Source organism: Salvia splendens, chromosome 7, assembly GCF_004379255.2.
Source record: "Salvia splendens isolate huo1 chromosome 7, SspV2, whole genome shotgun sequence".
NCBI lineage: Eukaryota > Viridiplantae > Streptophyta > Magnoliopsida > Lamiales > Lamiaceae > Salvia > Salvia splendens.
Window position 1 is genome coordinate 29,419,905 of NC_056038.1, and position 27,850 is coordinate 29,447,754.

The following is a 27,850-nucleotide window of genomic DNA, read 5'->3' on the forward strand; positions in this document are numbered from 1 at the left end:
GTCCGGGCGTACCGGATACGCCGACAGCACGCGTGGATACGCCGGTTCCGACGAGAGTCGGCGGGTCCGGTGGGGCGGGTGGAAGCAGTGGCGGTGAGGGCAGCGGCGGCGAGGCAGCGGCGCCGGCAGCCGGCGCTGGACGGGCCACGCACTACACCAAAGCGGAGTCCATTACTGCTGCGCGGGCGTGGGATGCCGTCACATCGGACCCCATAGTGGGCATCGATCAGACCGAGGGGAGCTTTTGGAAGCGCGTCCTGTTGGCATACAACGAGTTCAAACCTTGAGGCGCCAAACCGCGTGACGGGGAATAGCTCCGCAAAAAATGGTCTAAGATTCTGCATGCCACCAAGCGGTTCGCGGGCATATACAAGAACAACCTACTCAGTGTTGAGAGTGGCCGAAGCGAAGCCGACGTGAAGCGCTGTATATGACCCAATTCAGCAAGTGAGGCTGGCCGAAGTTCACCATGTAGGAGGAGTATCTTGTTCTCGAGCACTGTCCGAAATTCAAGGTCATCTGTGCGCAAGAGCGGGCAGGAGCTCCTGGGGCGAAGCGTACTAGACACAACATAGCCGAGGACTACAGCAGCGGCAGCGGCTCGCAATCATTCGACCTCAACGACGAGCAAACCGAAGAGCCCTCCGCTACACACTCCAGGCGCCCACGCCCTCAGGGACAACATGCCTCTATCCGAAGCGCTAGAGTGGCTGGAAGTTCCTCTCGCATATCGTCGGTCGTGTCTGGATCGCGCATCCCGCAGCCCGCCCCTATACCGCAACCCATGGCCCCTGGTGCCCACGAGGTCTTGAGGGAGAACCTAGACGTGCAGTTGATGAAACAACTGCAGGAAAATTGCCGTTTCTACGAGACCGCAACCGACCCGGTCATCAAGGGTATATACTGGAAACTCATAAGTCGGATCCAGCGCCGGCTAGGCTTGTCTGATGAAGATTTGGCAGGGGCGGCCGGCGGCAGCAGGGGAGGCGGCGGAGAAGAGGAGGAGGAATCCGACTCCGCCACCGAGAGGACGGTGGCGGCGTTTTTATTTGTATTATTTTCAAATGTTCGTTGTATAATTTTACCATTTCCAATACAACGAATATTCGGTCTCAATTACCTCATTTTCTAATTATTTACGTTCCGATAATTTTAATTATAATTGATTTAAAATAAACAAAAAAAAAATAAAATGAAAATTGGCTAAAAATTTTGGAGCTATTGGAAGTGTCCACCTTATAGCTGCGGACACTTTTTTTAATGAACGCGACAAATAAACTGGGGCTGTGGACAAAAAATGGGCGGGGATGCCCTAATGTGATATGCAAATATATAAAGCCTCCAATTTCAACCTTTTTAACTTTTTAAAGTTTATTCAGAAATGTTGATTGGTCACGAACGGTGACTAAATGTTGATTTGGTCACTAACGATGACGCATGAAAGATTATCCTCTGCTTTAATTGAAGTTACTACTATTATTCATTTGGAGTATGTTTTTCGCAATATTTATTTTACAATTATATTTTCTTTTTTTTTAAAATTCCCTCGATATTTTTTTTGGAGATTTGACAAGAATATCATCCGATCGTATACGTGGGAATTAACATTATATTCTAAAAATCCGTGGGAAAAATGAATCGGCCTTTACAATCTACTATGGCTCCAATTACGCCCTTTTCCGCTTATATTAATTTCATTATTCCATATGAGGCTTATAAGTCATATTGAACTTTCATTTTTTTTGGTGATACGATATAGCCATATAAAATCTAAAAGATCTTACTCCTTCCATCCACGAATAAACTTCTCATTTTGCAATTTTCATTGCTTATCGCAATTTTCATCCCTTATTTTTATTAAAAGGGCTTTTATTTTATAGAAAATGTATGATACTCGTACTACTATGACATTAAAGTGTCATATTTATGTTATATTCCATATCTAACAAGTTTTGAATATAATAATAGTACACACACTACTTATGTAGTTATGTTCCTCAAATTGTTACGACCGATCGATATGACTATATGTCTATATTAATGAACTTCAAACTTAAGATGTCTTGGTTAATTAATTGTAGTAAGATCTAACCTCAATGCTCAACACTCATGATCTGTCGCTATCTCACTCAATATTTTATCAAACTAAATTAACCTGGTACGCAGAATAATTGTTTTTTCTTTTCATTTGATATAGTTTTACTTTATTCGTATATTGCTACTACTTAATCTATTTAATCAGTTTGACGCATGTTACGTTACCTAATCAGCGTAGGCCTAGCTATCATCAATTAAATGTTGATTGAAATTTAGTTGATGATGGAGAATTACACAATACATTAACGACAATAAATGTGTCACTAACTATAATTATTTCTTTATATGAACCTCAAACTTTTGGTATTCATAAACAAGTATGCATATAGGATGAATAGATAAGCATTGTAGGCCAAGGTCAATGCCCTTTAAACGAGTAAAAAATATATCAAGATTGTCTTCTTATTTTGATATTTTGCTAAGTTGCTTTATGTATCATTTAACAACCATCTAAAACGCTCAGTTAAATTACAATTATTTCTTCATGCAGCCAATAAAATCGACTTTGCTTTGCTTTAGTAGCTTCATCATTCATACACTATCATCAAAAGTGTGGCCCAGCCCGTCGAGCTTTGCCTTAACAAATAAATTGATTTCGATTATTTATAGGTTATCAGAGTTTCACATTTATTAAAAAGGACAATTTGAGATTATATATATATATATATATATATATATATATATATATGGCAAACACCTCTTAACCATATAACTAGAGAACAAATAATAGCCACAAGATCAAAAAAATCAAGGGCTAATATTAATTTTCGAATTTAATGAGATATTAGCTCCCTCAATCACAAATTTACTCCATAATAACAAGTCAGGGGTATTATTGTCATTGCACAAAAAAATTAGATTATGTAAATTTTTACTTCATTTGAAGGTTAACTTCACGGACATGAAGCGAGTGGATCTGATCAAGGAGATCGCGGCGGAGTTCGAGCTGATCGCGAACCGGCTGTCGGAGACGGAGGTGGCGACAGTGGCGTCGGTGGTGGAGCTGGAGCCGCAGCATCTGGCGGAGATCGCGAAGCGCGCGCAGAAGCTGACCGGGCCGAAGAATGTGAAGCTGAAGACGGTGATCGACAAGTCGCTGCTCGCCGGAATCATCATCCGGTATGGGAATTCCGGCTCGAAATTGAGTTTAATTACTCTTAGGTTGCTGAATGTTGTATGTGAATTCAAGAATTATTGAAGAATTCGGAGCTCTGTTCATCAAAGCTAGAATTTGCCCGAGCAAAGGCGGCGATCGGTTTCAGCTATAAATACGGCGAATTGAGCTACGGAAATTCTTGTAATAATAGTAATTGAAGTTCATCCTCTTCTAATTCGGCTAAATTTTCATTCTTAATTATTTATTTGATCAGAGAGAAATTTGTAAATGCTGATGCTAGAAGGTGTTTGATCAATCTGATTTTACTTCACTCTTGTTTAGAAAACGCTTCACTCTTGTTCACAAAACACATCACTCTTATTCTGATTTTACTTCACTCTTGTTCACAAAACACATCACTCTTGTTCACAAAACACATCACTCTTATTCTGATTTTACTTCACTCTTGTTCACAAAACACTTCACTCTTGTTCACAAAACACATCACTCTTATTCTGATTTTACTTCACTCTTGTTCACAAAACACTTCACTCTTGTTCAGAAAACACTTCACTCTTGTTCACAAAACACATCACTCTTATTCTGATTTTACTTCACTCTTGTTCACAAAACACATCACTCTTATTCAGATTTTACTTCACTCTTGTTCAGAAAACGCTTCACTCTTGTTCACAAAACGCATCACTCTTACCATGATTTTACTTCACTCTTGTTTACAAAACGCATCACTCTTATTATGATTTTACTTCACTCTTGTTCACAAAACACTTCACTCTTGTTCACAGAACACATTACTCTTATTATGATTTTACTTCACTCTTGTTTACAAAACACATCACTCTTGTTTACAAAACGCATCACTCTTAGCATGATTTTACTTCACTCTTGTTTACAAAACACATCACTCTTACCATGATTTTACTTCACTCTTGTTTACAAAACGCATCACTCTTATTATGATTTTACTTCACTCTTGTTCACAAAACACTTCACTCTTGTTCACAGAACACATCACTCTTATTATGATTTTACTTCACTCTTGTTTACAAAACACATCACTCTTGTTCTGATTTTACTTAGACATGTAATGGGGCATGCATCCTATCTAATGACATAAGCAATGAACGAATCCAACTCAATCCTCGAAACGCCGCCCGCCTCCGTCGCCTCCCTCACGGCGGCGCCCAGCTTCTCCGCCGTCTCCTTAATCCGACACCCTTCTTCCGACGCCATGAATCTCCTCACGACACTCTCAATCAACGACGCCTTCACTACTCCCGCCCTATCCTTCCACTCCCTCACCACAATCTCCGTCTTCAAAACATCTGCAACCAGCGCGGCGTTGCTTGGCTGGTCGGAATGCATAGGCCACGCCGCGATCGCCACCCCGCCGTCATGCTCTCCACGCACGAATTCCACCCCCGCGATCGCGGAAGCAAGGCGAGCATTGCGGCTACGCCAGCAGCTGCACCTACGCAGATTTGGAAGGAAATCAATGGATATTTGATCGCAGATTTGAAGGAGAAAGAAAGGAAACCTACGCAGATTTAAATTTCATATTGTAATTTCCAAAATACCCTTGGCCTATTTTATATAATTAAAATAAATAATATTTGTTCCATTAAGATGTGTGGCTGAGATTTGTTCTCTAGTTATACACTTAAGATTAGTTATATCTTGATCACTACCCTATATATAGAGTTATATATAAGTAGTAAATCAAATAGTTATAATATTAGCATGATTTAAGAAAAATACACTCAAAATTAGATTTGTAATTTAAGTAAGCAATATATTCTCAAAGTGGAATTGTGAGACATCGACAGTGGGTCAAACACATTTCAAGCAAGTCCAGATGATCAAATCAGTTAATAATAAAATGAAAATGAAATATCGCCTCAAAGCACATCGCATAATTAATATGTACACTAAAAAATAGTTGTAATTTCTGTCACTACAAATAAATTCGACTTATCACATCACATCCAACTTATGGAAATTATATTTGAATGAGATGATGGTATGAAATATTTACCAACGAAAGTCTAAACACTAGTACAAAAATAAATACTGAAAATACAAACTTAAGCGAACAATGCCAAGCCTAAAGAGACAAACATATAGAAAGATGAAACCAAAAACACCACAAAATATAAAAGAATACATTCATCTTATTCGGTACGATTCTCTAAAGTACTCCGTATAAAAGTAATCAAAACTAAATTGTATATTCCATTTTTCAAAATGGACTAATTTAATCCTATAAAAAAAGCAGGAAGAAATACTTCCAATTGTTTATCAGAAGAAAACAAACATATGCTGAAATTTAGGTTGCTTCTACGAAAGTGGCTGACATTGGATTACAAAATTCGAATAAAATACGGCGCTAAAATCAACACCCTTAGTTTTGTCATTTTATTACACGGTTATACCATACGATGGTTAACGGAGTAGACCGCCCATTCATTTCAGTGGCCCTCCTTATAATTCATCTGGCCCACAATTATAATTAGACTTTAAGTATTTTATTAATATTCTTTAAAGTTCCTAACATTATAATTTAACATAATAATCTTAAAAAATAAACTGATTTTAAGAGAAAATATTTTATCATGCATATGGATATGATGGGGTTCGAATCCTATTGCATGGGATAAAACAAAAATATCAAGAATCTACTGCATATATGAAACTCTATTATCCAACATTATTTTTGTAGTTGACTTTAGAAATAAAAGATGTAAAATTTACATATATAGAAATTAAAATTGAAGAGAATTGTTGTTAAGGATCCGTACCCCACGTGTAGTAACTATCAGCGCGGCGGGGCCTATTACACGCGGCGAGTGGCATTTATGTAATAACAAATGGTGGAGGGCATATTAATTGTTTTCCAATTATTGTAATTAATTCTCTTACTTTATATTCTGCGTTTCAGCTGAAAAGGAACTTCCTCTCTCATCAACTACCATTTCACCTGAAATTTTCTACGGCCTGCAACTGTTCAGGTATGCTATTTCAATGTGACCTTGTTACTTTTTTCCTATGAGCTTCATCCTTTTTGTGGTTTTGTATCTACATGTAAATATTTAGGACTCTATACTTGTGATTTATGAGGACTGAGTAAAAACATGGGGGTTTGGTGTCTCATCTTCTTGCTTCTATTTTTAGGTTTTTTTTTTGCAATTATTTGTAAGTTTATCATGAGTTGCTGCTACTCTTTTGTTCTTTTAAGTTTTAAACAACTAAAATTGTTATTAGAAGATACTAATCCGTGAATTTAACAGGAAATTTTTTCTAATTAGGAATATGTTCTGGTTTTGCAGTAATTTATTTTACTTGTTCTCTTAGTTTCATTTCTTGGAATTTGACAATTGAAGGCTAATTGGAAATATACTGTTGCATTCTTATTTTTCTTGTTGGACGATTTACCTTTGAGCTTTATAAATTTCTTTATTTGTTCCAAAGTCTGGGTTGAATTTTAGTGTGCAGATAACTTGGTGTATCTATTTGATAAGTATTTAGTAGAAAGCTATGTTGGTAGTTGGTACAGGTAAATAAACAGAGCAGCTATGATAATAAATGCTACTACTATATTTTTCTCCCACAATAAGAAAAGGAATACTTATACCAAGTTACTACTATTAAAGGAGCTCCAGTTTTATTTGATTTTCCTTTGCTGAGCTCTACCTTCTAGCAAGCTGACTTTGATGTAATCTTTTGATTAGAATCATGTTTCCTTGCTTCACTATCGGCTCTAGTCATGTTACTAAGTTTTAAGAAATCTCATTAATTACTTTGATTTCGACACTATAAATTCTAATAGGCGACTCACGAGTGTGATTAAGGGTGGTGGAAGGCTTAAGAAATTTGTTGTCCAAGTGGAATCAAAAACTTTGCTGATGGACCTATTTGCACTTTATATTGGTAATATTTATGGTTTTCATTTCTCTCCATCAAGGCCTCAAGTTTTTCAGTGAATATAGCTACTTTAGACATGATATTTCTTTGTTTCCACAGGAATTCTTGTTATCAATTGAGGCGCAGATGCCTACTAGATGTGAATGATGTAGCCTGCCTGCGAGTCATATCGTTGTATCCTCTGTCCAAGTGCACCACGCAGAAAGTCTCCAGTTTCCCGAGCTTAAGTGAACTTGGTTACAGTTTTTCTTCAGATGCAAACATCCCGAACATCCAACTCTTTCCAAAGCTTTTGCATTCAGCCTATGCAGCAGATCGATCCGTACAGCAGTTCCACTTCTCAAATTCTGAACAATGACTCAACTGGTAGCAGAAGCCAGGGAACTGAAGTTTCATTTCAAACGTCCCCTGATCAGTTCTTCACTCTGGAATCAACTCCTGCAACTGATTATGCGACATACAGTTCACCTTCAGCTGTAAGTGTCTCTTCCAGTAGAAGTCCATTTTCTCCCCAGGGTTCTCAATCGTATGCATCCGATCTTTATCATCCTTCTGATGTTACTTACGGTTCACCTCTGAGTGGGGCTTCTGGGGTTGATGATGAAAACAAGTTGCTGCATGCGCTGTGGGTATTGAGGAACGAACTTCCGGTTCCTGAATCTGATACCGATGATAGTGGAACCTTCAATGGTGCAGTTACCCAACCTTCTACCTTCACAAGATATAACAAAATCTTGGAAATGGCCCCTCACATGGACCTGATACAGTTACTTGTTGCCTGTGCTGAAATAGTATCGGAAGCCGATACCATATCTATGTCAGACAGGCAGGTTGCGATATCCGCTGCAGAAGCTTTGATGGAAATACTGGAGAAGAACGTTTCTGTGTCTGGTGAGCCTGCACAAAGATTGGGCGCGTACATGTTGGAAGGACTCAGGGCTAGGCTGTTATCGTCAGGAAGCATAATTTACAAAAAGTTGAAGTGCAAGGAGCCAACGAGTTCCGAATTGATGTCTTACATGGGCGTGCTCTATCAAATCTGCCCATACTACAAGTTCGCCTACATGTCATCAAATGTTATCATTGGGGAAGCCATGGAAAATGAAAATAGGATCCACATAATTGATTTTCAGATTGCACAAGGTAGTCAGTGGATATCCTTGATTCAAGCTCTTTCTCGTCGGCCTGGTGGGCCGCCGTACATTCGCATCACCGGCGTTGATGATTCACAATCAGCTCATGCCCGAGGCGGAGGACTTGATTTAGTTGGTCAGAAACTAGCAAAAGTGGCTGAGTCATGTGGGGTGGTATTTGAATTCAATGGTGCCGCTATGTCGGGTTGCCAAGTCCAACTGGAGCATCTTAGGGTTCGGCACGGGGAAGCCCTGGCTGTGAATTTTCCCTACATACTGCACCACATGCCGGATGAGAGCGTGAGCACTGCGAATCATCGCGACCGCCTCCTCAGACTAATCAAAAGCTTGTCACCGAAGATCGTGACCCTTGTTGAGCAGGAATCCAACACTAATACCTCGAGTTTTGCGCAGCGATTCTGCGAAACCCTAGACTACTATACAGCAATGTTTGAGTCTATCGACGCAGGGCGGCCAAGGGAGGACAGACAACGGATGAGTGCGGAGGAGCACTGCGTGGCAAAGGACGTGGTCAACATAATAGCGTGTGAGGGGATCGAGCGAGTGGAAAGGCACGAGCTGTTTGGTAAGTGGAGAATGAGACTTGGAATGGCGGGATTCTCCCAACTCAGACTCAGCCCGTCGGTTAGTAACTCGGTGAGGGACATGTTGAAAGCGTATAGCCCAAATTATAGAATAGCAGACCTCGGCGATGGTGCTCTGTATCTTGGATGGAAGAATAGAGCTTTAGCTACAACTTCAGCATGGAGATGATGATTGTCCCTGTGTGAAGTGAATAATACTTGTAGGTTTATATTAGAGTTGACTCTGAATGTAAAGAGAATCAAGTGTGTTTTTGTTTGTGGTTTTTTCCAACATATGGACAGACATGTTGTAGTATGGGGCATCAGTGGCCAAGATTTGACATTCTTTGCCACTTTATTTTCAGTTGGTTTGTAGTTTTCTATGGCCACATGGATGTGTATACAGTATCAGGGAAAGGAGCAATTTAATCATTCTTGCTAATAATGGAAGGTTGGAACTCCCAACTGAGAACTCACATAAAAATTGAAGGAACACAATTGGAATGTCATAGCTCACTTTTTTTGACAGAGCAAGTTGGATTGGCAAACTCATCAAGAAGTGGAGCCAATGCAAAAGTTATGAGCAAGTCAAGCAAATTGAAACAATTTCTGCAGCTTGCTCACAAAACAGGAGAGATTTTGGTGTCATGGGATTCTCCATCTTCCTAGGTTTTTGTATAATTCTACACATCATATCTGCTCTTCTTTCTTATTCCTTTTCTTATGCTTATGTATTTTGCCCTGTTTCTTTCCAACTTGTTTTTTGTCAAAAAGAATGCTCTTTGATGGTTAGTTTGAGAAATAATTTTAAATAAAACTGATTTTAGATATATTTCTGACTTCTATATAATTTTAAAAGACAATAGTCATCCTAAATTGTGATCAAGGTGTGTGCATATGTGTAGTGATATCAGAAAAACCCACATACAGAAAAACAGGACAAGCTTTCATAGCTCAGTTGGTTAGAGCACCCGTTTAGTAAGCGGGAGGTCTTGAGTTCAACTCTCAATGAAAGCAGTTTTCACCTTTTTTATGGAAAATGTAATCGATCATGCTTTGTTAATGATTTTATTTGGAGATTTCCCTTATTGGTTGTCAGGCCCACCTTCTGAGAATTTTATAAATTGGGCCCTTATTTCCATATTTTCATGTCGTTACAATATTTATTGCGAATGAACAGATTAAGCATGGCTGAATACCACACCACCAACATTTACATGGTATAAAAATACTAACAACCTAGTATTTCCTATAATTTTACATGGAAATCTCCTTTATAACTGATTTTATCATATTCTTCTACAAAATTTATTGTTTTTATTTTATTATTATTATTATTATTATTATTATTATTATTATTATTATTATTATTATTTTCCCCTAAAATTGAGTACACAAATGAATCTATTTCGAATACTTGGTCTCAAGATTGCGGTAGTTAAACTCAAATGTATGTTTGAGTGAGTTGAAACCAGCTTGTCCATTATCAATCAACCTCGAAAATGAGTGACCTCCATTGAAATAAACAAGGCACAAAAGAAAATAGGTATTAGAAATTGATTGGTCGCATACCATTCAATACTATTAATATAATATTCATTAGAAATTTTGCAAAAAATCTGAGAAATAACCCTAGGCACCGCTCCATCCTCACCTCTCCAATATTTCTTACACGAGAGATGATAGCTCTCTCTCACACACCAATACACACACACAATATATGTACATGTAGTACTTCCTCCGTCCCATAGTATAGATGTCACACTTGGGGATTGACACCGGACTTTAGAAGGGGTTGTTTTGTGTGTTAAGTGGAAAGAGAAAATAATATATTTATATTAATGTGAGAGAGAACTTTTTCTAAAAAAATGAAATTTGACATCTTTTGTGAGACAAATTAAAAAGGAAAGTGAGAAATCTACTATGTGACGGAGGGATTAGTATTATAAATATAAACCAATATATACATTATTTTATTACTATTTCGAACACAACACACACACATATATGGACTCCAATAGTTACCGATTTTGGATGTGAAAATCGATCTCGGCCCACACTATCTTGGTTTTCTCTCTCTATCACATAACAGAATAAATATATATAAATAAATACTCCATATTGTATGTATAATTCTCATTCTATTGCAATTCTAACAAGTAGAGAATTTTGGTAAACAAGAAAAAGAAAAACAGAAGAAAAGAAGAGGGCCTTCAGCCTTCTGCTTCCCTATCTATGCCTCCTCTCAGATCTTGAATTCAATCCGTTTTTCTTCTCCGCCTTTGATTGTTCGGTAAACACACGCCCATATCATCTAACTTATCGATCTTTCTTGCTCATTCCAAGTCAAAGTTTGATTCTTTATTATTCCTTTTCAGGGGGTTTTGGATTGCGGCTGCTCTTGATTTTCGATCTGTTGAAGATCAGATGGACTCCTGTTGAACACAGCAGATTGCCCGTTTCTCATCTAAGTAGGTTTCTCGTGTGTTTTGTTGCTCTAAGGTATTCTTTTCTCTACTCATCCGCATTACTGCGTTTCACAATGATTGTATTTCTTTGCTGCAATGGCTGATTCCATATATCGAATTTGATTGTTGTATCAACTGTTTACTGATCTTGATTCACTTGTTAGTGGATCTCTCTTTTGTTATTCTTTTCCATTGTTGATTATGTATATATGTGTATGAATGGAGTGATGCTGTTGATATGATTATTGATTAGAATTGCTTACTGCTAGCTGACTGTTTGATTGGAAATCAGGTGTTTGCTATAATGGAAATGGAGCCTGGGAAGTTGTTCATCGGTGGGATTTCGTGGGACACCAGTGAGGAGCGTTTGAAAGAGTATTTTCAAACTTTTGGTGAAGTAGTCGAAGCTGTGATCATGAAGGATCGCACCACTGGCCGTGCCCGTGGTTTTGGTTTCATTGTTTTTGCTAATGCTTCTGTCGCTGAGAAAGTTGTCAAGGAAAGGCACGTCATAGACGGAAGAACTGTAAGTTGTGTATCCTCGTTTACTACTGCTGTTTATTTGAGTCCAGCCAATGCCATTGCATGACATGGCCAACTTGGCGGTGATGTTTTTTCGTTTGTCATAAATTTGACATGTGTACACCAATGGCAACACACAATGTCATTCAGTTTGATAAAACAAATAGAGAAGTGAAGATAATAGAAGGAAAAATCTTCCTGTTTTTGTGATGTACATGTATTATTGCATTTTAATTGCTGTACGCTGGCTTATGTTCCATGATAATGCAGATTCTTAAACGATCTTCTATTGCTAACGTTCTAGTAGTCGTGATGGCATGGAACGATGTAATTATATAGTGAGAACACCTTTGGAAAATATGGACCATTTCTCAAAATAAATGATTTAGACTGTTTGGGAAATAGTTGAAGACTAGGAATCAAGAAACAAGATTTTGGATGCATTTCCATCTACTAGACTGTGCCAGTAGGTTTTTATTTGTATAAACATCAACATACTGTTGCTAAAACATGAAGAAAATAGATAAGAAATTTTTTATATTTAAAGTGACTAAGATTGGAAAGTGTCCTGGTACCATGTTCTTTGAAGTGGTTACATAAGAAAACTAGGCTATGTCAGTAGGTTTTAGGTTTACTGGTACATGAATTAATCCTTGCCAACTTTTCTTCTATATAGGTGAAAATGCATTTTATTTCTATCATTGTTTTGTTCTCAAAAGAATTAGGGATTGTCTTCCTCGAGTTGAATGCAAATTTGTCCGAAGATAACTTTTTTTTGTTATTGTTCATTCCTCAGGTGGAGGCAAAGAAGGCTGTTCCTAGGGATGATCATCAAAACTTCAACAGAAACATTGGCAGCATCCATGGAAGCATCCAGGGCAGCATCCAGGGATCCCCTTGTCCTGTTCGTACAAAAAAGATCTTTGTGGGAGGATTAGCATCCTCAGTCACAGAAAGTGACTTCAAGAGGTACTTTGATCAATTTGGAACGATAACAGATGTAGTCGTGATGTATGATCACAATACTCAAAGGCCTAGAGGTTTTGGGTTTATCACTTATGATTTGGAGGAAGCAGTGGATAAAGTCCTTTTCAAAACTTTTCATGAACTTAATGGAAAGATGGTCGAGGTTAAGCGTGCTGTTCCAAAGGAGTTATCTCCTGGACCAACGCGAAGCCAGTCGAGTGGCTATAACTATGGGCTGAGTAGAGTGAACAGTTTCCTTAATACCTATAGTCCAGGACATAATGTTAGCTCACCAAGTGGTTACGGAATGAGAATGGAAGGTCGATTCAGTCCTGTTGCTGTAGGTCGGAGTGGATATCCTTCCCCCTACAACACGGCTAATTTCAATGTGGGTTTGAATTCAGACACTGGATTCAGTTTAAACAGTGGGGCAAGTGCTGATTCTGCCTTTGGCTTTGGGCGTGGGATGAACTCTTTTTATAGTGGAAATACAGATCGTTTTGGTATGTTGAATACCAATGGTCGAAATTTATGGGGCATCGGGAATCCAAACTATGGTTCAAACTCAATGATGTCAAATTCATTTGTTGGCTCGGGAACTGGAAATGCCGGTTTAGTTGGTGGTCTTGGAAATATTGGGGAAATTTGGGGCGCCACTCCTAATTTACCCCAAGCTGGAGGAAATGCTTCCTTTAACTCCGAAAATTTTGGCTATGGCATCCGGGATATGAACTTTGGTGGTAGAGCTGGTTATGGCAGAAACAACAGTGCTGGCACAACATCTTCATATTCTGCCCCAAACAACATTCGTGATCGAGGTTTGGCAAACTTGTACGAGAGAGAGTCCTTTTATGGGGATCATGCTTGGCAACCATCCTCTCCTCAGCATGATGGTTCCGTACCTTTTGGTTATGAGCTTGGTGGGACTGCAGATGCAGCACCAAACAATTCTGTTGGTTACGTGTTTGTTTAAAGCAGGGATTGCAGCCTAGAACATATTACGGTATGGATACATAAAGATTGTAGAGGCCATATAATACAAGTGGAAGAAAAGGAGAGAGGATCATGGAGAAAATACTTGTTCTAGACAAGTCAAGAAGAAGATTTTATGTAAGGTTTGAACTCAGAGTTTTCGAATATAGGGTTTTTTGTTTTTGGTAATTTGTTTGAGATGCGCAAAGGAGTTGCAGGATATACTCAAGAAAGAGAAAGTATATTATGACTGAGTGAGAAGCCTCCATTCTTTTGCCTAGACTTTTTTCTATCATTTTTGTGCTGTAAGCCCCTCTGAAACAACACTTTGATTCGCTTGGCTAAGCCATCCCACTTCACTAATATAACGTCTTCTTCCCTCACGTCGCATCCTCTTTCGTTCTTGCCTTATTCTGCTCTCTCTGTGTGTATCAGTGTATGTACCTTGTTTTCCTATTCTCATATGACCTAAAACATATATGTTTGATTGCATATTTAGTTATGGAGGTAACATCTTTTATGGTCCATGAACTTTGTCAAAATATCATTTTAGGTCCGTTAACTTTGAAAATATCATTTGAGGTTCGTCAACTATGCATTAATATCAATTAAAGTACTTTTTTACTATTTTCAAGTTTTTTTGGACGAAAATACCATCAATACCATGAAGAGTACATATTTTTAATAAACTTATCACATACTCATATTTTTTTATAAATATCTTTACTATATATTTTGACGAATTTTCTAAATATAATTTAACCTTCAATATTAGAACTTAATTTTGTGACATACAAGAAAAGTTCATTCTTCAACTTTTTGTAGTAAAGAATTTTAAAATATTTTTGAGGTATGGATATTCGTAAAAATTAATGTCACAGTCAATAGACGATACTTGAATATTGATATACACTGAGGTATTGACGGTCATTTTCAAATCACGGAGAACATAATGGGATACGATGCGATAGAAACAAAGACAGGGAACATGTTCCCTACTCTTAACGGTTTTTCGTTTTTCATAATTGCATAGAATTTTTGTATTCGTCATTCATATTTATGAATCGTTCATTAGAATCAGCATTCTCTATATAAATTTGGCGGGATCACGAAGTTATCAAAAATTTTGTTTAAAACTTTTAGTTCTTATCAATATTCAAGTATCGTCTATTGACTCTGACATTAATTTTTACGATTATCCTTACCTCAAAAATATTTATAATTCTTTAATTATAAAAGGTTAAAGAAGGAACATTTCTTGCATGTCTCAAAATTAAGTGATAATATTGAAGGTCAAATTATATTTAGAAAATTCGTCAAAAATGCATAGTAAAGATATTTATAAAAAAATATAAGTATGTGATAAGTTTATTAAAAATATGTACCCTTCAAGGTATTGAGGGTATTTTCGTTCAGAAAAACTTGGAAATAGTAAAAAAGTATTTCGATTGATATTAACTCATAGTTGATGGACCTCAAATGATATTTTCAAAATTCATGGGACCTAAAATGATATTTTGACAAAGTTCGTGGACAAAAAAAGATGTTCCCTCTTAGTTATATGCAGAGATTATGGTAGAAAGTTTGTTAACTCATGGTAGGAGGTAAAATTATGGTAAAGAAAGAAATTCAGTGTGGAAATTGATGAAGAATACAATATTTATTAGAATCATGTTCTAACCAAATATAATATGGAAAAACCACTAAATATATTTATAATATGGCACTTCCTTCGTCCCACAAGAATATGTACTCTTTACTTTTTAGTCCGTCCCATAAAATATACACTTTTTAATTTTGGAATATCTATTCTCTCTAATGAGGTAGGACTCATTCTCCACTGACAATACTTTAATTATTTTTTCTCTTTACCTCTCTCTTACTTTACCAATTTTGTATTAAAATTCGTGTCAAACTTAAAATGCATATTATTTGGGGACGGAGGGGCAGTAGGTTTAAAGTCAGCAAACAAATAATTAACACAAGAATCATTTTCAGAACATCCTTTGTTTTGTCCTGACATGTCTCTCCTTTGTTATCTCGTTCTGTAAACTTTATTCTGCTATGCTTTTCCACATCTTTATTAGTAGTATTTCTTTTGTTTTCTTCTTCAAACTGATAATTTTTTACTTTCCAATATTCTCTGTTTCCACAAACTTTTACCCCTAAGATTTAGTGCAAGGAGTGGAACTGTACAAAATTAGTAATCCAACCAAGGGATGTATGTTGGTTTTAAGTTTTAACTTATATTAGTATGTGTGTGTTTTTTTAAATAAATATAAAAGCGAGCTATCAATATTTGATCCCTAATTATCCGTGTTATGGACTTATGGGGGTGAAGTTTTAATCCAAACTATTTTGAATATTATTTATTACTTTATTACATTTAAGATAAATACTAGTTGTTTTTTTTTATCTACCAAATCATATCCACAAACTATTCGAGTATTAATTAATTTTATGCAATTAACAATTCTTTTTGAAATATTGGAACTGTTATAAAATATGAAATCTTCTAATAGAAATAATGACCATATATATAGTATTAAATAAATTGATAGAATCTACAAAATGTGTAAGTTTAAGTTTAGACTAAAGTCCCAAAATGATCCTTAACATATGTCGTTTTATTGATTTTGGTCTAAAACATTATCTTTTGAATTATTCGGTCCCTCACATTTGAAATCGGACCACATTTAGTCCAAAATTGACGGAATAGTTAAAATGTGACAGTCAACGGAATTTAAATCAATTTTGACCGGATTAAGAGTTATAACTATGTTTTATTAAGGGCTAATTGTCACACCTCAACCCCTCTGACGTATACTCTTTTAATAAATAAACCACTTATCATAAAAGCAATCAATACACGTGTCTAATTCATAGAACACCCATATAATATAAGTTCAAACCAACACTTATCCGATACATATTTCAAAATATCCTGTAAAGTAGTGGAACCCTTTCACCACTCTATATACTATACATTTATCTACATGCGAAATGATGAGGAAGAGAAGGTTGTCAATATGCGTCAGCCGCCGAACCTGATAACACGTGGAGTGACTATGACCCATGTCAGTCAAAACTTTACTGTTATCTTATTCCTGAAAAATTTTGTGGTTTATATGAGCCACAACTCAGTATATATAAATCTCCACCTTTAATCTCACATGATACAAACATCAAGCATATTCTTTTATCAATACATAAAATCAGAAACAAAATATAACATAATTTAAAAACAAACCATTTCATATTCATATGCATATGCCACTCTATTCAGTTTATTATTCTGTAACAGTCAAGCCTGGTATCTGCCCGGGATTCCTCTATGATTGACCCGTAGGTCCCATTATGATTTGACCCGAAGGTCCCATTGTGTTTGACCCGAAGGTCCCTCTATAATTGGACTCATAGGTCCCTCTGTAATTTGACCCGAAGGTCCCTCTGTAATTTGACCCGTAGGTCCCTCTGTAATTTCAGATCCAGGGCAAGACCGTCACAGATCCTCTTTAGTCCAATGACTCACATAATCGGTATCATAAATATATCCTTTGCACCAATAACATATCCATATCATACTCCATCAAATTATCAAATATATCTATACAAACACGTCCGTTTCACCAAACAAATATTCATATCATATTCGACCATCAAAATCAAATAACATATAATCATATTGGATCACATCATATAATCAAATCATTCATTTTGTTTAACACCTAGCAAGGAAGCAAATAAAACATGTAAAAATTAAAAGTGTGATTTATACACACCTGATTAATATAGATAATCTGATCGAGTACTCATTCGGGTTTCTCACTCATGCCCTGCTCCTCTAAGACTCACTAAATAATTGTACAAGAGCTCTCTTCATCTTTCTCGACTATCTTCTCTATACTCTTCCTTCTTTTTCTTTTCTTTTGCATAAATATGTACAATCATATATCAAGGTTCACGTCGGCCACTTGCCGACTTATGGCTATTAATTAAAATATGAGTAATCCAAATGGCATGTATATAGTTAATCCTAGTGATACGTGTCACATTAGAAGATGGTACATATTTAGTTTTATGCCTACGTGCATAAGAACATATATACATATATATATTAATGTAACAAAATACTTAAATACTTCCATAATTACATGCACTCATTTACGTTAGTACACATGCACACACTATTACACACATACATGCATTTAGAATAATTATTTAGCTTTTAAAGCAATATTACATAATATACCTAATTGATTTTATTACTATATATATTTTTATTTTCAAGAATCATAACCTAAAATATTACTATCTATGACATCCCCTTAATATTCCATGACACATATAATTAACTAAAATAAATATGTTAATATGCAAAATAATGCATGTTTCGGGTTAGGGATGTCACACTAATATCTAATTAACTAATTAGCCTAAAACTTAAAAATGTAAAATAATTTAAAATATAAAACCTGAAAATAAAAAATCCGGCACCAAATTTTCTGCACCGGATTCACTGCTTGTTTGTGAAAGAGAGAAACCTTCACAGCCGCTTCCGCTAGTGGTGACGTTCAATTGCATCGAGGAGGAATGCCTAGGCGGCGTCGCAGATCGAATCGGTTCACTCTCGTTCCTCCCACGCACTGCGCAGGCAGGATTTTCTGCCTCAGATCGTCCTACCGAGCTGTCGACTCGGCGCTGGCTTAGGATGTGGATGTCAGCCAAGCTGAGGAGGTGGGGCTGCTAAGGCGTACGCATATGCTCTCCAGGCAAGCGCTACCGACGTTCGGATGGCTTGGCTCAGTGCAAGTGCTCTGCCGTGGAATGCGGCGGTGTTGCGGATTTTATTGACAAATCCGGCGAGAAATCATTCCTCTTATCCAATATCTTCTGCCATAAACTCACTCAACGCACACTACATTGACTATTTCCATTTGTCTTTAGTGGAGTTTTATTCTCTCTGCCCTTCAATAGGTGGGTTTTGTGTTTTGTGGAAGGTTGGTGGTGTTTGGAAGACTTACGGCGAAGACTCTTGGAGTAGTTGCAGGTCAAGCGTAGCAGTCGGCGGAGCTCCACCAAATTTCTGGAGGTTGAGTTCAAGTTCATCAGAGACTTGGTTGGGTACACCTTCAAAACAGGGTTTATTATTTTCAAAAATATTAAAAATTCTAATCCTAATCTTTAATCCGGTCAAAATAGCTTAAATAAACGTTGACTGTTAGATTTTAACAGAATAGTTCAAAAAGGACTAATTATGGTCTGTTTTCAAATGTTTAGGACCGAATAATTCAAAAGATAATATTTTGGACCAAAATCAAAAAATCGTCATATGTTAAGGACCATTTTGGGACTTTAGTCTTAAGTTTATATCAAGATTAACCAATATGATCCAGCACAACTTAGTCTAAAACCACTAACTAAAATAGAATTAATTAACCACTAAAATAGAATTAATTGACTATAATCCACCAATAATGAATCTTGATTTTCCCATAATCTTCTACCAATGTCAAAATAACAGTATTTCGAAACATTTCACAAATTCAAGTTATTAGGTGAATTTTATTTTTTATTGTTAATTCAAATAACCCAAACTATATTATGTTTCTATTATTGGACTCACGATATCATCTATTTTGACGTAGCATTGTCAATTTTCAGTGCGCAGTACATTTCGATTTTATCGGAATTTGAATTTGTGGGAAATTTCAGGATAGATGTATTTAGCGGTAACTATTTTAAATATAAAAAAATAGAAATTCACTAATGAGTGGTGAATTTATAGCCAATGGCCTAAGAGCATCAGCAATGGCGCCCGTCCCGGCAGAATTCCGACCGGCGTGCCGGAATTCTGCGGCGGACGTCTGCTATTGTGCATGGTATGCACGGATACGGAATTCCGCCGAGGACACCGCAGTTCCGCGGCGTTTACGCGGAATTCCATCGCGACGCCGAGCGGACGTCCGCCATTGCGTTGACTCCCACGGACGTCCGCGCGGAATTCCTGTTTATTGCATTAAATGTTTTTTTATTTCTATAAATATGTCCCGTTGAACTTCATTTCATTCGCACAACTTGTATTAACGAGTATCTCTCTCTACATTTCTTTTATATATCCGGAATGGCTGGTAGTGGTAGTGGTGGGCATTATGAACACATGATGAGTCTGATTCATGCACGTGTGCGGGAATCAGCGGAGAGGGAGGAACAAGCGGCCTTGGCGCCAGCGGTACCTCGACCCATCCATCGTCGAACTATAATACCCCGGGACCATCTCGATGCCCACGCTCGGTTGTATGAGGATTACTTTGCACCGGAGCCACGGTTTGGGGAGAACCTGTTCCAGCGACGGTTTATGATGCATCGTCCGCTCTTTCTGCGTATCGTGGGACTGCCCGCGATTTCCTGAAGTATTTTTTTCAGGGCGTTAGGGAGATATTCGGGGATAGGTATCTTCGGAGGCCTACCCCCGAAGATTGTCAGGCTCTGCTGGATATGCACGGGAATCAGCACAGGTTTCCGGGGATGTTAGGCAGCATAGATTGTATGCACTGGGAATGGAAGAACTGCCCCGCTGCCTGGAAAGGGATGTACACTACTGGTTTCAAGGCCAAGAATCCCACGATGATCCTTAAAGCGGTAGCTGACTACCGGCTGTGGATTTGACATGCCTATTTTGGAGTAGCCGGGTCTAACAACGACATCAACGTCCTCCAGTCGTCGCCCCTTTCAACGAGCAGTACATGGGCGTTGGTCCGGCAGTCAACTTCATCACCAACGGCAACCAGCACAATATGAGCTATTATTTGGCGGATGGGATATACCCTATGTGGCCCGTCTTTGTGAAGACGATCAGAAGCCCAGCATATGAAAAGAAGATATATTTTGCGGGTCGCCAGGAGGCAGTGCGCAAATATGTGGAGCGGGCATTTGGTGTGCTCTAGGCTCGATGGGCGGCAGTGAAGGGTCCAACATGGCTGTGGTATGTTGACAGCATCGTCGACATCATGTACGCATGTATTATCATGCACAACATAATTGTCGAAGATGAAGGTCCAACATTGACTGATTGGATCAATGATGATGCTGGTGCTGCAGGTCCAAGCCACGGCGTGGCCACTAGCAATGTACGCATGGGGATACCCCATGACGATGTCGATCGATTCCGTGCATTTGCCGACATGCGCCAAAGACAAGCTCATGTTCGGCTCCACAATGATATTATTGAAGAAGTATGGCAGCGGAGGGGTCGTTGATGTAGTTTTTAATTATTGAAATGTTTTTTTTTTAATTTGGCGAAATGTACTTTTCGGACTTTTTTATTTAATGAAATTTTTTCCCTATTTGTGTCGAAATTTTAATTCCGTAAATTGTTTAATTCCGAAAATTATTTAATTTGTGAATTTGTGGTTTTTTTAATGGTGGGAAGTCCTTGGGGATGTCCGCCACTGTACAGTGGGAAGTCCTTATGAAGTGGCAGTGCAGTGGGAAGTCCGTATGACGTGGCAGGAGGTGTTTTTGAGAATTCTGGTGGGAATTTTGTGCCACTGGTGATGCTCTAATAATTAATAAGGACTGTATGCTATAAATTTGACAAAGCCACAGGTTAGGTTAATCAAGCAATATCCTTAAACTATTTTAGAATGTACTACCTCCTACCTTGGTCCCACAATAAAAATTACATTTTATCATTTCGGTCCGTCCCACAATAAAAGTCATATTTCACTTTTACTATAAATGGTAAATAAGCTCTATATTCCACTAACTCACATTCATCACCATTCTATTATTAAATTAATATAAAAATACGGACCTCATATTCCACTAACTTTTCCAATCCATTATTCTTCACATTTTTTAAAACTCGTGCTCACACTAAATGTGACTCCTAACGTGGGGACGAAGATAGTACTATTTAAATTCATGTAAGTATAAACAAACGCATAGTACTACATATTTTCCCCAACATATGATTTAAATTTTAAGACAGAAAATGATTTAACGGTTTGAATTTTCGATTTTTTGGATTTATGAATATAATTACTCCAAATGACTTTATTTTAATATCTTGGACTTAATAAGTGATGACACTCGCAAAAAGATAAGGCAAAAAATTTGCTCAATGTTCACTAAAATAATTTTCTAATTATGTATAGTTCAAAATTTTTCCTGCTGAAACAGTTTGTTGTAATAATTTATACTCATCAATTGTGACAAAACAACTTTGTTTTAGATAAGATATTAGCCGAACAATTATAAAGTCCGTTTTTCAATTTCCTCCCAAACATATGATAAAAGTATACAATTCGTTCTTTTTGTCAGTCGTGCGATTATTTCATAAAAAAATTTCTAGCAGAAAAATTCTACTACAGTACTAGATATAGTATTACTTCTTCAAACAACCATATGCCACTGTAGTCTAAAAGATAAAAGCAACCTTTTTTCATTAATCTCAATTATTTGCCTGAAATGGTAAAACCCCACTATATTTATTGCACTGCACTGCGCGCCTTCTTTTCGGCATGAAGATTAAGAAAAGTTGTGTTATGCCAATTAAGTAAAGGGAGAGTAAAATGGAAAATGCAAAAAGGTGGAGACATAAAGAGAGAATAAAATAAGAGAGAGTAAAGTAGGTTTAGAAAAATGTGTTGACTTTTACTAAAAAAGAAATGACTCTATTACTATGGAACGTACCAAAATAGCAAAATAACTCTATTACTATAGAACAGTAATAGAACAGAGGGATTACTTTTGTATCTTTGATTTTGAAAAACAAGAACCTTTATTATAAAACAAATGTCCGATATAGATCTATCTCAACTGGGATACTTAATATCGAGCATAAATCATAAGTACTAGTAGTAGTATACATCACTACATTATCAGTTAAGTTCTACTACTATAATTATAAGGTAATTGTAGCATTTTAAAAAACATTAATGCTTCCTATCAAACTTAACATTGATAAACTATAGAAAATATCAAGTCCAATATCATGCTTTATCATCTCATACGAACAAACAAGCACTAAATAAAACATGCACGTCATCGACGTGTATGTATGCACATCTATATCAGTTATAGTACCTGATATGCAAAAGATAAGTGCTTAATGTGAAGGAGTAGAAAAGCAATAAGGTGAATGCTTGATGGAAAATTTTCTAACACCTTTTAAGCCATTTACAGATTATGGTAGAAAAATAGATTTTTTCCCTCAAGAGTATTGAAGAAAATTGGAGTATATCTAAAATGAGAGTGCCAAATCATGATGAACAGCACACACCTTTTTTAGCTTTTGCTTCTGTTTCCTGCTGCTTTTCATCTTCAGCCTGTAAAACCACTGTTTTCCCATCTCCCATCCAATCCAGATCTTTCTCTTTGAGTTCTTGAGATTGCATAACTTTCCTACTTAAAATATAGTAGATCTCTTCCACCACCTTCTGGAACGCAGCATTAACATTGGATGAATCAAGAGCCGATGTTTCAATGAAGAACAGTCCCTGTGCTTCTGCCAGGGCTTTTCCCTCCGCGGTTGTCACCTCCCGAGCCTCTTTTAGATCAGACTTATTGCCCACCAATATCGTTACCACAGTCATGTCGGAGTGACCTGTTTAAAATCAAGCATTGTAAGAAGCAAGTATAAGTTGTGGGACGAGCAACTATGGAAAAAAGATAATAAATCGTAGCTTTATCATTCTAACGAGGCACAGTTTCATGCATCCGCCCTAACTAAATCCTAATTGTGTTTAATAAACCCTAACTGGGGATTGTTGAATGAATCATAACTACTGAGAATGTATACAAGTTTTTGCCCATCTAATAATAGTGATATACATCCATGTATGAGGAATGACAAATCCATAAACAAATTTAAATGCAGCATTAAAACATCAAGTTTCTTACTTTGAAGTTCGCTAAGCCACCTGCCAACGCTATCAAATGTGATGCGTCTGCTGATGTCATAGACCAGAAGTGCTCCGACTGCGCCTCTGTAGTACGCAGATGTCACAGCCCTAAACCGCTCCTGGCCAGCTGTGTCCCATATCTGTGCCTTAACTTCGTTATGATTAATTTCCATCTTTTGGGTCTGAAATTCTACCCCAATAGTAGACTTCGAATTAGCGTGAAACTCATCTCGAGCAAATCTTGCGAGCAAGTTAGATTTACCAACCGCTGAATCACCAATCAGAACAATCTTGAAAAGGTAATCCTCTGTCTGCTGCTGTGTTTGTGGTTGTTCCTCATCTGGATTTGCCATCTTTACACGGTCTATTCACAGCCAAAGAACATATCTTGCTATTGTATATATATCAACAAAATAAGGGTCCTTATAAATGCCACAGCTCGAGAAATGCCAAACTACAACTTAAAACTAGGCAGGTGAGAGAATACTGTGACAATGGTCAGTTATAATGATGATGAAGCAGCACTCCAGCACCAAAGGAAGGAGCCTGCAATTTATACGTGCAAACGAAAGATGAAGACAAATCACCGGCTACTCCACCCTTCAATAGCAGCTTTACCACTTGCCACTATTGCAGAAAAATCACTTATCTCTGTTTAATCTTTCTGGAACAACTGAATGTTAAGGCACCTGCATCACGAAGCAAACATTAGAAACCTAAAATACCACAGTTTACACAGTCATTACTTGAAAAAAGATCTTGAAATTCTAGCAAACACTTTTTTATTTATTTAGTTATTGTTATTTTTAATATAGCTATTTTTTTTATAGATTCCTGTTTCGTATGCTTCTTCAAAAATGTGAAATGCCTATATTTTATGATAGATTCCTCTTCCTTGAACTCAAACCAGGAGATGTATTACCAAAAAAGGGATTTGAAATTCACTTAGTAGATTAAACACACAAAGTGCATCTTTAAAGATGCAAAATATTTCTCTCCTTCATGCTAATTTTGCACTGCTACATCCCTACTCTTCCTTTGATACCAAACCCATGGAAAGTATTGTAACTCACTAGTGACCAGAAAATTAATCTTATTCATGTTATTGGCTGAAAAAAAACCAAAAGACGCATGAAAGAAACGAGTAAGTATCAAAACCCATGGGCGCAAGTCAATTTCTAATGAAACTCAACTGGTAGACACACACACCTAATTGACAAACTGATTAGTCATAGTCATAGTCATATAGTTTGAGGTATGCTATAATTCAAAAAACGAGTTACCAACATATGCATAAAAAATGAAATGATACGGTGCATGTTTTCAGTTTGACTCAAACATAAAAAATTTGAATTAATGCAGATTTTCGAAGAATTTTATCTTAGTTATGAACTAGAAGGAAAAGGGTGGTTCTGTTATAGCACTGAAATTGTACTTTTCTTAATTGATATGAACATATAATACACCAATTTGCAAAAAGCTTAATTTTGGCACATGACATGCAGTGCTGTGCAATGGGAGCAGAGGCACACAGTGAAAAGGAGGAAAACAGATAGAAAGGAATCGAAAAGGCACAGTCAACAAATAGAAGGGTAAAAGACCTTTTATGCCAAAAATCTTAAAGCTAGAAATGAACGTTTGAAGCTATAAATTGAATCCTAAATATATGAAACAAGTAACAGTTGATAAAGCGACAGCAACAGCTGAGTTGAAGAGAGGATTAGTGCAAATTGCATCGATAACTCATGTCGAAAACAAGCCATTCAATAAAAGGCGCCAACACAATCCTATCAAACCATTCCCTAAAAATTAAAATAAAGGCAATCACCATGAACTTTCAAATTGAGAGAAAAGGAGAGAAAGGAATTCAAATAGACCAATCGCATTTCAGCGCTTTCGCATCAGAATATAAATCAATTTTTTTCCCCGAAAAGAGATGATATGCATCAACATCACCACATTTCAAGGCATCGTATCAAAAACGACAAAAAAAGGATGGATTGAAATGACGAGAAAATTGAATGCTGCTGAAAATTGAAGATTGAAACATACCCCGCCCTTCAAACAACCAATGCAGCACTTTCCCCTCAATGTTAGATATTATAACCTGCAATTTCTTGGGGTCAAATCAGAACCATTCGAAATGCAGATGGATCAAAGGAAGATAAAATCTATATATTGCAGGATCAAACAATTGTAACGTTCTGGGTTTAGAAAAGAGTAGGGTTAGGTTTGAAGATTTGGCTCGAGATAGAAGAAAATTAAAATGGTTTGATTCCACACAGTGGAAGGCATAAATGGTTCCGGGTCGGAGCGGGTAGGAATGGAGTATGAAAGTTGGAGTAAGAGATCCGCTCCGGTTCCGGGTTACCATCTTGCTAGCGCAATTTGATGATTTTAGAGATTGTTGACTACTCCCTCTATCCCCATTAGGAGTCACATTTATGAACGGCACGAGTTTTAAGAATGTTAAGAAAAATGGTTGGAAAAAAGTTAGTTGGAATATGAATCCCACTTGTATATATTTGTTTTAAATTAAATGTGAGTGAAATGAGTTAATGGAAGGTGAGACCATATACTATTTATGGTAAAAATGAATCGGGACTCCTATTCGCAGACGGATTTAAATGGAAAAACATGTCTCCTATTCGCGGACAGAGGGAGTACAAAATTAGCAACCCGAAATAATTATGAATGATATTGGAACAATTATATTTCCCTATCCATGAAATAATCTCATTTTTCCATTTAAAACGTTGAACAACGTTGACAGTTCAATGTTTTATTTACTTTTCGATTTTGATGTATAGATGTAGTACAATTCACATACTCCCTTCATCCCATAAAAATAAATAATTTGGTATTAACATAGGTTTCAATACATACTCCCTCCGTCCTACAAAGATTATCTCACTTTGACCAGGCACAGATTTTAAGAAAAAAGTGAATTGAAAAAGTTAAGTGGAATGTGAGTCCTACTTTTATATATTAGTTATATAATAAAATGTGAGTATGATTGAGTTAGTCGAATATGGGCTCCACTACCAAAAATACTAAAAAGTGAAATTAGACAAATTTTGTGGGACAGACGAAAATAGAAAAATAGGACAATCTTTGTGGGACAGAGGGAGTAATTGATAAAATAAGATCAAATGAGAAAAAATAGTTGAAATTGTGTAATGGATAGTGTGGCCATAAATAATAAAGTAAAAGAGAATGAGAAAAATGTTGTCATAATTGAATATGAACTATTTGTATGGAATGACGAAAAAAAATAAGACATATTTCTATGGGACAGATTGAAGTTTCATAATTTTTTTTCACCAACTTTAATTTAAATCCTTTCTTAAAATTTTCATCGAATCAAATTGTGACTTTAATCGTGAACAAAAGAAGTAAATTCTCTGGTTACAAATGTAATATATGCAAATAATATATATTCTATCAGTCAATAAAAAAAATCTCATTTTTCATTATATTATAGATATCTAATTTCTATTTTATAAAACTATTTCACCACTTTTTCCTTTCATGCTCTATCTTCAATTTTTCTATTTACTTTCTACCAATTACACATTAAAATTTATTATCCACGAATAAAACTATTTTTCATATAGAATGGAATAGTATATAATTCTACATATGTCTCATGCTATTCGCACTTTTCTGGTTCGGCTCGTCCCAACTATTTGTACTATTTCTATTTGAAAAACTCGTAGTTTAGCAAGTGTTTTGGATGTTTGAAAGTGCATATTTGAGTGCTTTGTAGCACATTACTTGAGTCTTCATCTATTATCCCCTATTTTAGTGTTTTGATAGGTTTGTCGAGTTTTTGTAGTCACAATAGGTGGAAACGGATGAAAACGGCACCAAAAACAGCATACCGGGCGTTTCAGTACAGCAGACCGGGCGATTCACTGCAGCAGGCCGGGCGTTTCTCCCATCAGACTGGGCGTTCTCACTGGACCCGGGCATTTTGCGATGTCAAATCGCCCGGGTCGGGCGTTTTGACCATCATCGGGACCCGAGACAAACGCCTGGGTCGGGTGTTTGCTCACTTAAAATCGCTCGGCCGGGCGATTTCCTTATGCGCTGCGTTTGTTGCATTTTCGATCCGGGTATAAATAGGACCTAGGGTTCGACTTGAGTATACATTCGATAC

The 27,850-nt window shown here is 36.9% G+C and overlaps 3 protein-coding genes and 1 non-coding gene across 7 annotated transcripts; 3 read left to right on the plus strand and 1 right to left on the minus strand.

Annotated features, from left to right (window-relative positions):
* Positions 1-6,119: 6,119 nt before the first annotated feature.
* LOC121741920 (scarecrow-like protein 13) lies at positions 6,120-9,216 on the plus strand. Of its 2 annotated transcripts, XM_042134875.1 has the most exons (3): positions 6,127-6,222; positions 7,041-7,141; positions 7,235-9,216. In XM_042134875.1, exon 3 carries the CDS (start codon positions 7,390-7,392, stop codon positions 9,040-9,042), a length of 1,653 nt encoding a protein of 550 aa, XP_041990809.1. In that variant the 5' UTR covers positions 6,127-6,222; positions 7,041-7,141; positions 7,235-7,389; the 3' UTR covers positions 9,043-9,216. The 2 variants fall into 2 exon arrangements, with proteins under 2 accessions (XP_041990810.1, XP_041990809.1); XM_042134876.1 differs by lacking the exon at positions 7,041-7,141 and having other exon boundaries at positions 6,120-6,222.
* A 579-nt stretch (positions 9,217-9,795) lies between these two features.
* On the plus strand, positions 9,796-9,869 carry TRNAT-AGU. The gene has a single exon. It is a non-coding gene; the product is annotated as a tRNA-Thr (tRNA).
* Positions 9,870-11,005: 1,136 nt separating this feature from the next.
* On the plus strand, positions 11,006-14,163 carry LOC121742188 (heterogeneous nuclear ribonucleoprotein 1-like). Its single transcript, XM_042135254.1, has 4 exons — positions 11,006-11,145; positions 11,231-11,354; positions 11,613-11,846; positions 12,639-14,163. Exons 3-4 carry the CDS (start codon positions 11,625-11,627, stop codon positions 13,779-13,781), a joined length of 1,365 nt encoding a protein of 454 aa, XP_041991188.1. The 5' UTR covers positions 11,006-11,145; positions 11,231-11,354; positions 11,613-11,624; the 3' UTR covers positions 13,782-14,163.
* An 8,601-nt stretch (positions 14,164-22,764) lies between these two features.
* On the minus strand, positions 22,765-26,007 carry LOC121740869 (ras-related protein RABA5a-like). 3 transcript variants are annotated; one of them, XM_042133513.1, is made up of 3 exons: positions 25,741-26,007; positions 23,687-24,377; positions 22,765-23,390 (listed from the first exon to the last, which is right to left on the minus strand). In XM_042133513.1, exons 2-3 carry the CDS (start codon positions 24,039-24,041, stop codon positions 23,047-23,049), a joined length of 699 nt encoding a protein of 232 aa, XP_041989447.1. In that variant the 5' UTR covers positions 24,042-24,377; positions 25,741-26,007; the 3' UTR covers positions 22,765-23,046. The 3 variants fall into 3 exon arrangements, with proteins under 3 accessions (XP_041989447.1, XP_041989448.1, XP_041989449.1); XM_042133514.1 differs by lacking the exon at positions 25,741-26,007 and adding an exon at positions 24,611-25,111; XM_042133515.1 differs by lacking the exon at positions 25,741-26,007 and adding an exon at positions 24,972-25,085.
* Positions 26,008-27,850: the final 1,843 nt, after the last annotated feature.

What these genes read in the sequence shown, in the direction of transcription:
- LOC121742188 (XM_042135254.1), top strand. Translation starts at nt 11,625, where the DNA reads ATGGAAATGGAGCCTGGGAAGTTGTTCATCGGTGGGATTTCGTGGGAC. An exon ending in ACGTCATAGACGGAAGAACT is followed by an intron (nt 11,847 to 12,638) that starts GTAAGTTGTGTA and finishes TTCATTCCTCAG; the next exon opens with GTGGAGGCAAAGAAGGCTGT.
- LOC121741920 (XM_042134876.1), top strand. Translation starts at nt 7,390, where the DNA reads ATGCAAACATCCCGAACATCCAACTCTTTCCAAAGCTTTTGCATTCAG.
- LOC121740869 (XM_042133513.1), bottom strand. Translation starts at nt 24,041, where the DNA reads ATGGCAAATCCAGATGAGGAACAACCACAAACACAGCAGCAGACAGAG. An exon ending in GTGGCTTAGCGAACTTCAAA is followed by an intron (nt 23,391 to 23,686) that starts GTAAGAAACTTG and finishes GATTTTAAACAG; the next exon opens with GTCACTCCGACATGACTGTG.